Source organism: Octopus sinensis, linkage group LG30 (genome assembly GCF_006345805.1).
Source record: "Octopus sinensis linkage group LG30, ASM634580v1, whole genome shotgun sequence".
In the NCBI taxonomy this organism is placed as follows: Eukaryota; Metazoa; Mollusca; class Cephalopoda; order Octopoda; family Octopodidae; genus Octopus; species Octopus sinensis.
In genome coordinates, this window is record NC_043026.1 from 9,799,627 (window position 1) to 9,811,600 (window position 11,974).

Here is an 11,974-nt window from a genome sequence, read left to right on the forward strand (position 1 = left end):
CATAAGGAGCATATATCTTTTGGTATCCCAAATGTCATCATATTCTAAAATAATAATAATAAAAAAAACAACCTTGTAAGTTATAGGGGTTACTTAAAAAATGCAGATTCAACTACCAAAAATGGTTAAACTAAAGCATTACGCCATTCAAAGAAACAAAAAAAAAATGTGTGTAATAGGTGAAAAACAACTTCTCTTTATTAATTTTTTTTTTGCGAAATATGTACAAAAATACGGAGTTTATGATTCATGTGTGAGTGTGTGTTCTTGATACTCGTTTAGAACAAGTAGTTTTACACCAATTACACTATTTTTTCTTAGTTTAAAGGCCGTGGACTGAAGATGTGAAATTTCCGAAGCCTCTCCCCCACCCCCTTTCGCGAGCGCGCATTTTTTTCATCATAGTCGTTTAGAGCAAGTTGTTTTACACCTATTACGCTGTTTTTGTTTTTGTTTTTGTGCCCGGGCCAGACGCTTTCGGAAATTCCCGATGTGAATTTTCCGAGGCCTCTCCCCCACTCCCCTTTCGCGAGTGCGCGTTTTTTTTTTGTCATATTCGTTTAGAGCAAGTTGTTTTACACATATTACACTATTTTTTTGTTGTTGTTTTGGTGCCCGGGTCAGCCCCTCAGACGCTTTCGGAAATTCCCGATGTGAATTTTCCGAGGCCTCTCCCCCACCCCCCATTCGCGTGCGCGAATTTTTTTTTTCATATTCGTTCAGAGCAAGTTGTTTTACACCTATTACACACATTTTTTTTTGTTTCTTTGAATGGCGTAACGCTTTAGTTTAATCCAAAAAATTTACAATTTTTTTTTTTTAAACTAATTCCCACATAAACGTAATTAACAGCATCTGAAACGTATAATCAGAAAATTTTATTTAAAATTATCCATTTTACAGGAGGTTATGAGGAAACAAACTGCTAGTGGTTTAGGAACAGTGATTCTATCTAGAGACAAACATTCGATAAATTATAATAAAGCATTGGTTTCTGAATGTATTTCAGAATATTTCTCAAATTAAAACACACAACAAACTAACGCGGCAACGATGCAAAGTGCAGAAGGTAGTTTCCATAATTAGGAACAGCGAAATTGGCAGGCAATCTTTCGTCTCTAGTAGACCTTTCCGTCGATTTCCGTAAAAAAAATTTTTTTTTTTATTTTACATATGGGCTTGCGGGAACTTTTGAAGTAATGAGAGCGAAAGAGACTAAGAGAAAGCGATTGTATGACTAGGGAAGTTCTTTTGAAGTTACCGTGCATGTGAAGCATTGATGTACATGTGTGTGTGTGTGTGTTTGATGGGGTGTGGGAGACAGACAGTATGTTGTGTAAGTGAAGTGCTTCTGTTAGTGTGTGTGAAGAGACAGAGTAATGTGTGAAAGAAAGAGATAACTGAAATTTTTTACTCGGTGTATGTGTATATGTATGTATATTACTTCAAAAGTTCCCGCAAGCCCATATGTAAAACAAAAAAAAACAAAAAAAAATTTACGGAAATCGACGGAAAGGTCTACTAGGGACGAAAGATCGCCAAGTATTTGGTTTCTGAATGTATTTCAGAATATTTCTCGAATTAAAACACACAACAACAAACTAATGCGGCAACGATGCAATGCAAAGTGTAGAAGGTAGTTTCCATAATTAGGAACGGCGAAATTTAGCACAAACCAAGGATGTCTCTCGATCATAAAAGACAGAAGAAGGACAAAGAATCGGCGCGTCAAGAACCGAAACATCTACAGAATTAAGAGACTGAATATTTTCATTGTAAAATACTTACGGAAATGTTTCGTAAAGGACAGTGTTGTTATATATGCGTGTATCTGGGAGTCGAAAAATGCATTATAACTATTATCAGTTAATTAACAGAACCTCAAGCAAACGAGAGAAATTATTCCGCATTTAAGGTATAAGCGGAAGTACGTATGGTGCGCATGCGTATTTTTAATATATGTCTCGCACTTGTCTCTCGTTGCATTCTTATCTCTTTACTGTCCACAAGGGGCGACACACAGTGGGGACGAACAAGGGCAGACAAGCGGATTAAGTCGATTATATCGACCCCCGAAAGGATGAAAGGCAAAGTCGACCTCGGCGGAATTTGAACTCAGAACGTAGCGTCAGACGAAATACTGCTAAGCATTTCGCCCGGCGTGCTAACGGGCAATCTTTCGTCTCTAGTAGACCTTTCCGTCGATTTCCGTAAAAAATTTTTTTTTTTTTTTACATATGGGCTTGCGGGAACTTTTGAAGTAATGAGAGCGAAAGAGACTAAGAGAAAGCGATTGTATGACTAGGGAAGTTCTTTTGAAGTTACCGTGCATGTGAGCATTGATGTGCGTGTGTTTGATGGGGTGTGGGAGACAGACAGTATGTTGTGTAAGTGAAGTGCTTCTGTTAGTGTGTGTGAAGAGACAGAGAGAGTAATGTGTGAAAGAAAGAGATAACTGAAATTTTTTACTCGGTGTATGTGTATATGTATGTATATTACTTCAAAAGTTCCCGCAAGCCCATATGTAAAAAAAAAAAAAATTTTTTACGGAAATCGACGGAAAGGTCTACTAGAGACGAAAGATCGCCTGCTAACGATTCCCTCGTTACATTGTATCTGAAAATCTGATCAGTTCTTCTATAACCTCGCTGGCAATTTTGAAGTCGCAAATAAAAAGTACAGATCTATATAAACACATTCCTACATAGATAATGCACACACGTGCGTATACATTTAGTCAATACAAACACTCACTAAAAGAACTCGTATAATTCATCATCATCTTCGTTTAGCATCCGCTTTCCATGCTAGCATGGGTTGGACGGTTCAACTGGGGTCTGGGAAGCCAGAAGGCTGCACCAGGCCCAGTCTGATCTGGCAATGTTTCTACGGCTGGATGCCCTTCCTAATGCCAACCACACCGTGAGTGTAGTGGGTGCTTTTTACGTGCCACCGACACAGGTGCCAGGCGAGGCTGGCGAACGACCACGATTGGTTGGTGCTTTTTACGTGCCACCGGCACGGGAGCCAGGCAGGGCTGGCAAACGGCCACAATCGGATGGTGCTTTTTACGTGCCACCGGCATGGGGGCCAGGCAAGGCTGGCAAACGGCCACGATCGGATGGTGCTTTTTACGTGCCACCGGCATGGGGGCCAGGCAAGGCTGGCAAACGGCCACGATCGGTTGGTGCTTTTTACGTGCCATCGGCATGGGGGCCAGGCAAGGCTGGCAAACGGCCACAATCGGATGGTGCTTTTTACGTGCCACCGGCATGGGGGCCAGGCAAGGCTGGCAAACGGCCACGATCGGTTGGTGCTTTTTACGTGCCACCGGCACGGGAGCCAGGCAAGGCTGGCAAACGGCCACGATCGGATGGTGCTTTTTACGTGCCACCGGCACGGGGGCCAGGCAAGGCTGGCAAACAGCCACGATCGGTTGGTGCTTTTTACGTGCCATCGGCATGGGGGCCAGGCAAGACTGGCAAATGGCCACGATCGGATGGTGCTTTTTACGTGCCACCGGCATGGGGGCCAGGCAAGGCTGGCAAACAGCCACGATCGGTTGGTGCTTTTTACGTGCCATCGGCACGGGGGCCAGGCAAGGCTGGCAAACGGCCACGATCGGTTGGTGCTTTTTACGTGCCATCGGCATGGGGGCCAGGCAAGACTGGCAAACGACCACGATCGGATGGTGCTTTTTACGTGCCACCGTGACGGGGGCCAGGCGAGGCTGGCAAACGGCCACAATCGGATGGTGATTTTTACGTGCCACCGGCACGAGGCCAGTCGGGGCGGCGCTGGCAACATTCGGATGGTTCTCTTACGTACCACCGGCACTGGTATGACAGCTGCAATTTCCATTGATGTTGATCAAAACTCGTATAATTAAACCTAGATAAATATTTATAGAACACACATCATATTTATGGACATAAAAAGACTAACATAAATGTATACATACACTCTCTCTTTCTCACACACGCACATTTATATTAATCTTCCCTGTGTGAATACAACTGAGAGACTAGATATCCTAGTTGACTGCAGAATGATAGATAAGGCAATTAAAGATATAAAGACAAGGAAAGGCCTTTGTCCATCAGAAGTTACCGTGGAGACACTTAGAATATCTGATGGAGTAGGATAGTCCCATATGGTTAATGAAGTTATCCTCTGTATCACTTCACCTATATTTACCCACCACTGTATCTCAAGGGTACATCCTGACACAAACCCACCACCATCTCTCTCATTCTCCCCATCTGAATCTTTCTCTTCCTCCTTTTCCAACAGGTATACACTTGAGCCTTTTCTATAGCGAAACACCTGTCTCTATCCCTATTATTCTTTTAATCTGTAAGCTGTTTAATACTTACAGAAACGTCTCATAAAGGGTAGTAAAGTTATAAGTGTATGGATTATATATATATATTACTAGCAGAGCGATTCCCCAATTTTCTGCACATTTTCAATGTTTATTTTACCTGTACATCTTCCACATACAAAAGCTAGTTTCCTTGTTAACCTTCCTCTGGATATTGCTGCACCTTTTGTGTGTCCAAAGCTTACACCTTATGGAATTTCTACAGATAGAGCAGGACCATCCACCTGAAGGGATTTGTTATTTGCCTGTCTTCCTACTTTCTAAGACTTTGATTTTTGCTAGGTTAACTCTGAGCCCCCTCAATTCTAGACCTTGTTTCCATACCTGGAGTTAGAATCTCTGACCATATGAAAGGTTTTGAAGCTTCCAAATCCTTCTTTCCAGGTTGGTCTGCTTCTTAGCATCCTTCTGGCCTGAAGTCTAAAATCACTAATGACTAGTCTACGCTGGGTGTATATTCTTCACCAGAGACTCTTTGTATTTAAGAGCAACTGTGCATCCTGCTGTCTGTTGAGAATGTAATCAATCTGGCTAGTACAATCAGGTGGAGGGCTGGCTTCCTGGTGTCCAAAGCTTACACCTTATGGAATTTCTACAGATCGAGCAGGATCATCCACCTGAAGGGATTTGTTATTTGCCTGTCTTCCTACTTTCTAAGACTTTGATTTTTGCTAGGTTAACTCTGAGCCCCCTCAATTCTAGACCTTGTTTCCATACCTGGAGTTAGAATCTCTGACCATATCAAAGGTTTTGAAGCTTCCAAATCCTTCTTTTCCAGGTTGGTCTTCTTCTTAGCATCCTTCTCGCCTGAAGTCTAAAATCACTAATGACTAGTCTATGCTGGGTGTACATTCTTCACCAGAGACTCTTTGTATTTAAGAGCAACTGTGCATCCTGCTGTCTGTTGAGAATGTAATCAATCTGGCTAGCACAATCAGGTGGATGGCTGGCTTCCTGGTGTTGCTGATCAATAGGTTATTTGCATCACAGAAATCCAGTAGCCTTGTTCCTTCTTCATTTTGGGAACTATTTCCATGGCACCCCATATACACCATGGAAGATACCAGGCTGCTGTATAACATGCCCAATGAAATCCCCAGCCACAAAAATGTAATCATTGTCACTTGTCTTTGAGGCAGCCTGCTGAAGAAAATCATAAAAGTGTTTTTTCTGTTTGTTTGGTAGACCCGCATGTGGGGCATAAGCAGAGATAATTGTTGCTATATCAATCTGTAAGCCTAACCTGAGATTAAGCACTCTATTTGAACTCTCTGACTACCTCTATGACTTTATCCACCCATTTCTCAGTAAGGAGTATGCCCACACCACCTACCCAAACAATGTTACCTTCCCAGAAGATTTTATACCTAAGTGTCTCGCCTGTGAGGAACTTGACTGAAGCTCTTCTCCACCTTACCTCTTGGATGCAGCATACATCAACACACCTCTGTTCAAGCATCTCAACAATCTTGCTAGACCTACCTTTCAATGTGCCTACAATGACTGCCAACTCTGAAAACTGGGAAAGAGATATGGGACGTAACACAGGAAAGAGAGATGCTATTCAGCATCTGAAAAGGATCCCATGAATGTTTTGTAACAGACATGTCATGTCAGTTGTTCTCACTTTAACCTATCAATCATTCAAACATGTTAAAATTGTTGCCTCTATAAGGGGTGACTATAATGTAAACATTGTAACAAATGGTGTGTGTGTTAGATAATAAGGCATTAAGACAGCAGGACTTAATGGACAAAATCAAAAGCAAACTCGATGAACATTAATGGAATTTGTAGTTTTGCGGTGGCACATACGAAAACCATCCGAACGTGGCCGTAGCCAGTACCGCATTGACTGGCCTCCGTGCCGGTGGCACGTAAAAAACACCATCCGAGCGTGGCCATTGCCAGCCTCGTCTGGCACCTGTGTCGGTGGCACATAAAATCACCCACTACACTCTCGGAGTGGTTGGTGTTAGGAAGGGCATCCAGCTGTAGAAACACTGCCAGATCTGACTGGCCTGGTGCAGCCTTCGGGCTTCCCAGACCCCAGTTGAACCGTCCAACCCATGCTAGCATGGAAAGCGGACGTTAAACGATGATGATGACTCTCCCCAGACATAACAAAATTATTTATACATTTCACAACTTCACTGTACTCCTGTTTATGAAAATGCCATAACATATTTAATGAATGAAGTATTTACAATTTTAATAATGAATAAATATACAGTAAATTAGGGAAGTAATTATTCAACAAAGAACCAAATATAGAGTTGCCAGGGGGAAGAGTTGCAGTATAGAGGTCCCTATATAGAGGTCCCTATATTATGGGAAAGGTGATGGGCAATAATGTAAAATCATAAAAAAATGGAATTTTAAAAAATATATTCTTTTCAGAGTTGTAATTTCCATTACAGAAAACACAGTGTTATTAAAAAGAAAAAGAAACATACACCAAACTAATTTCCTTTCTCTTTTGTATGAATACACTTGTGTGCAATTAATTTACTATTCTCAGTGAATGATTTAGCACAGATATCACAGTGATGTGGCTTCCTTGCATGAATACGCTTGTGGGAAGACAAGGAACTGGTGTTAGAGAATGATTTACCACAGACATCACAGTGATATGGTTTCTCTCCTGTATGAGTACGTTTGTGTTTAATTAAAGTATACCTTACAGTAAACGATTTACTACAGACATCACAGTGATATGGCTTCTCTCCTGTATGAGTACGTTCGTGTATAGTTAAAGTACCACTTGTAGTGAATGATTTACCACATATAACACAGTGATATGGTTTTTCTCCTGTGTGAATACGTCTGTGTTTAGTTAAGTGACTACTGTAAGAGAACAATTTATCACAGATATCACAGTGATATGGTTTCTCTCCTGTATGAATAAGTATGTGTTTAGTTAAAGTAGAACTTACAGTAAACGATTTACCACAGATATCACAGTGATATGGTTTCTCTCCTGTATGAGTACGTTTATGTTTAATTAAAGTGGAACTTACAGTAAACAATTTACCACAGATATCACAGTGATAAGGTTTCTCTCCTGTATGAGTACGTTCGTGTGTAGTTAAAGTACCACTTTCAGTGAATGATTTACCACATATAACACAGTGAAATGGTTTCTCTCCTGTATGAATACGTTTGTGTGTAATTAATTTATTATTTTGAGAAAATGATTTACCGCAGATATCACAGTTATATGGTTTCTCCCCTGTATGAATACGTTTATGGGCAGTTAAATTACTACCGTCAGTGAACGATTTATCACAGATATCACAATGATATGGTTTCTCCCCTGTATGAATACGTTTATGGGCAGTTAAATTACTACCGTCAGTGAACGATTTATCACAGATATCACAGTGATAGGGTTTCTCCCCTGTATGAATACGTTTATGTGCAGTTAAATTACTACCGTCGGTGAATGATTTACCACAGATATCACAATGATATGGCTTTTCTCCTGTGTCAGTACGTTTCAGAGCAGTAAATTTACTACTTTTATAGAGTGATTTACTAGAGACATCAGAGTAATACAGATTCTCTTCTGAATGAATTTGTTTGTGTTTAGTTAGGTTTCTCTTTTGAGAGAAGGACTTTCTACAGACATCACAGTCATATGACAATTTTCTTTTCTCTTGTATTATGTCTTTAGGGGAAATCAATGCTTTACTTTTCTCATACTTCTCCATATTTCCTTAAAATCACAGTTTATATAAACTTTCTTGCTTTTCTCCTTTTATTTTATTTCTCACAAATATTTATGCTGCTATATTCTGCTCCAGTGTTACTTTATCAAACAACTCCTTTGTAAATTTATCCAAGATTAATCAGCACACAAACTCATCTTGTAGACACTCTAGTACGGAAAATTTGATAATAATCTCAGGTCATAGCAAATATTCCACAGAATTCTATTCATATACCATTTTCCTTTAGTCTTCAAAAGATGATAAATACTGAGAATAGATCTTCTGTTATTCCAATGTCATCCGATATTCTGAAATAATAAAGAAACAACAGTGTAAGATAAAGAAGCTGCTTTCAAAATACAGATTCAACTGAGGAAAGTTTACAACATTTCTACAGAGATAGACTTTAGAAATAAGCATTTACCCAAACAACTGAACTTTTTAATGTATTAAAATTTACATCACAGAATCTTGTGTGTAGCTTACATATTTGTAAACCACAGCTACACCGTCACATTGTGTAATATTATTTCGAAGGAGTGGCCGTGTGGTAAGTAGCTTGTCTACCAACCACAAGGTTCCGGGTTCAGTCCCACTGCGTGACACCTTGGGCAAATGTCTTCTACTATAGCCTCGGGCCGACCAAAGCCTTGTGAGTGGATTTGGTAGACGGAAACTGAAAGAAGCCCGTCGTATATATGTATATATATATATATGTATGCGTGTGTGTGTTTGTGTGTCTGTGTTTGTCCCCCTAGCATTGCTTGACAACCGATGCTGGTGTGTTTATGTCCCCGTTACTTAGCGATTCGGCAAAAGAGACCGATAGAATAAGTACTGGGCTTACAAAAGAATAAGTTCCGGGGTCGATTTGCTCGATTAAGGGCGGTGCTCCAGCATGGCCGCAGTCAAATGACTGAAACAAGTAAAAGAGTAAACACAGAATAGTGGGCAATGACGTTCTTCTCTCCCCTGAAATATCATTTGACGTTATTGTTTAGCCACAGGTTAGCTTCCAACTGGACAACAATATGATCAAAGACTTTCCTTTCATGTTTTTCTCTCTAGCATTGTATGAGAGGGTTCTGAAAATATCCTGGCTTTAGAAGTATTGTGAAAGGCCTGGTTGGAGACACAACATTCCGAGTTCTATTACAAGGGCCTTAGAAGAACAAAGGCTCCTTTCAGTTTCAGTGTACGGAATCCACTCACAAGACTTCGGTCAGAAGTAGAAGACTCTTGCCTAATTTGCCATGCACTGGGACTGAACCCAAGACAAAGTAGCAAGTAGTGGGACTGAACTGGGAACCATGTGGTCGGGAAGCGAGTTTTGTACCTCACAGCCACGCCAGCGCCTAAGAATTGTATTTTTCACAACAAATTCCTACATAATCGTTATCTGAAACATGTTTGTGAAAAATTTCATTTCTCTTTTTTTTTCTTTTTTGTTTTTGTTTCAGTCATTTGACTGCGGCCATGCTGGAGCACCGCCTTTAGTCGAGCAAATCGACCCCGGGACTTATTCTTTGTAAGCCCAGTACTTATTCTATCGGTCTCTTTTGCCGAATCGCTAAGTGACGGGGACGTAAACACACCAGCATCGGTTGTCAAGCAATGCTAGAGGGACAAACACAGACACACACACATACATATATATATATACATATACATGACAGGCTTCTTTCAGTTTCCGTCTACCAAATCCACTCACAAGGCATTGGTCGGCCCGAGGCTATAGTAGAAGACACTTGCCCAAGGTGCCACGCAGTGGGACTGAACCCGGAACCATGTGGTTGGTAAGCAAGCTACTTACCACACAGCCACTCCTGCGCCTATATTAATAAATCTTTATTTTTCAGAAAGTTATGAGGAAATAAATTGCTTGTGGGGTGGGCACATATCGGTGGCTATACCAAAAAGCAAATATTCCATAAATATAATAGAATATATTAGTTTGTGAACATTTCAGTGATTGGAGTGTGTTTGAGAATATTTCTCAAACTGAAAGCAACACAACAAACTAACGTGGCAACGGTGGAGTGTAGAAGGTAGCTTCTATAGCTTAAAATAGCAGCCAAATCTCGCACGAACCATCGATTGTAGTAGTTCACCCGAGCTCTGCAACAACGACCACGAGGCATTCGACGAAAGAATACCATAAAGTATTGGTTTCTCGAGTTAAAACGAAGGAATGCGGTTTCTCAATATTTCAGTGGCTGCAGTGTATTTGAGAATATTTTTCAAACTAACATATGGTCAGAGATTCTAATTCCAGGTATGGAAGCAAGGTCTAGAATTGAGGGGCCTTAGAGTTAACCTAGCAAAAATCCAAGTCTTAGAAAGTAGGAAGACAGACAAATAACAAATCCCTTCAGGTGGATGGTTCTGCTCGATCTGTAGAAATTCCATAAGGTGTAAGCTTTGGACACCAGGAAGCCAGCCATCCACCTGATTGTGCTAGCCAGATTGATTACATTCTCAACAGACAGCAGGATGCACAGTTGCTCTTAAATACAAAGAGTCTGTGGTGAAGAATGTACACCCAGCATAGACTAGTCATTAGTGATTTTAGACTTCAGGCGAGAAGGATGCTAAGAAGCAGACCAACCTGGAAAAGAAGGATTTGGAAGCTTCAAAACCTTTCATATGGTCAGAGATTCTAATTCCAGGTATGGAAGCAAGGTCTAGAATTGAGGGGCCTCGGAGTTAACCTAGCAAAAATCCAAGTCTTAGAAAGTAGGAAGACAGACAAATAACAAATCCCTTCAGGTGGATGGTCCTGCTCGATCTGTAGAAATTCCATAAGGTGTAAGCTTTGGACACACAAAAGGTGCAGCAATATCCAGAGGAAGGTTAACAAGGAAACTAGCTTTTGTATGTGGAAGATGTACAGGTAAAATAAGCAGTGAAAATGTGCAGAAAATTGGGGAATCGCTCTGCTAGTAATATATATAATACATACACTTATAACTTTACTGCCCTTTATGAGACATTTCTGTAAGTATTAAACAGCTTTACAGATTAAAAGGATAATAGGGATAGAGACAGGTGTTTTGCTATAGAAAAGGCACAAGTGTATGCCTGTTGGAAAGGAAGGAAGAGAAATGGAGAGTGTAGAAGGTAGCATCTTCAGCTAGAAATAGCAGCCAAATCATAAACCGTTGTCGTGCACCTGAGCATTGTATACAACAATTACATAATTATATATTATATTTCATCCGTAAATGATAGGAGGGAGAGACACAAAGAATCGACACCCACTAAAATCGAACTTCTCCAGTATTAAAACATTAAATACGTCTACTACGTTAATACTTACGGAAATGTTTCATATTGTATAATGTTATTACAACTGTCCGTGTGATACTAGAGGAATGTACTATAAGTATGTCATCATCATCATTATCTAAAGTCCGTTGTCCATGGTTAGTATAAGAGTAGTGCTTAATTAAAAAGAAATTTGCGATGTTAAGCTTGAAACGAAAGTTTGTTGAATGCGCATGCGTATCTCGTATTTGAAATGTTCGTCACAGTTGGCGACGACCGTTACGGTCTCTGAGTTCAAATTCCGCCGAGGTCGACTTTGCCTTTCATCCTTTCGGGGTCGATAAATTAAGTACCAGTTACGCACTGAGGTCGATGTAATCGACTTAATCCCTTTGTCTATCCTTGTTTGTCCCCTCTGGGTTTAGTCCCTTGTGGGTAGTAAAGAAATAGGTATTTCGTCTGTCTTTACGTTCTGAGTTCAAATTCCGCCGAGGTCGACTTTGCCTTTCATCCTTTCGGGGTCGATAAATTAAGTACCAGTTACGCACTGAGGTCGATGTAATCGACTTAATCCCTTTGTCTATCCTTGTTTGTCCCCTCTGTGTTTAGT

The 11,974-nt window shown here is 40.6% G+C and overlaps 1 protein-coding gene across 1 annotated transcript in view; it reads right to left on the reverse strand.

Annotated features, from left to right (window-relative positions):
- The window catches only part of LOC115226349 (zinc finger protein 91-like), a 49,739-nt gene extending 41,490 nt beyond the window's left edge, over window positions 1–8,249 (reverse strand). Inside the window, exons 1-2 of the mRNA XM_036515140.1 lie at window positions 6,848–8,249; window positions 2,610–2,648 (exon numbers count right to left, since the gene is read on the reverse strand). Coding sequence (XP_036371033.1) covers window positions 2,610–2,648; window positions 6,848–8,097 — 1,289 coding nt within the window. The 5' untranslated portion in view covers window positions 8,098–8,249. The remainder of the gene's footprint in view (window positions 1–2,609; window positions 2,649–6,847) is intronic.
- Window positions 8,250–11,974: the final 3,725 nt, after the last annotated feature.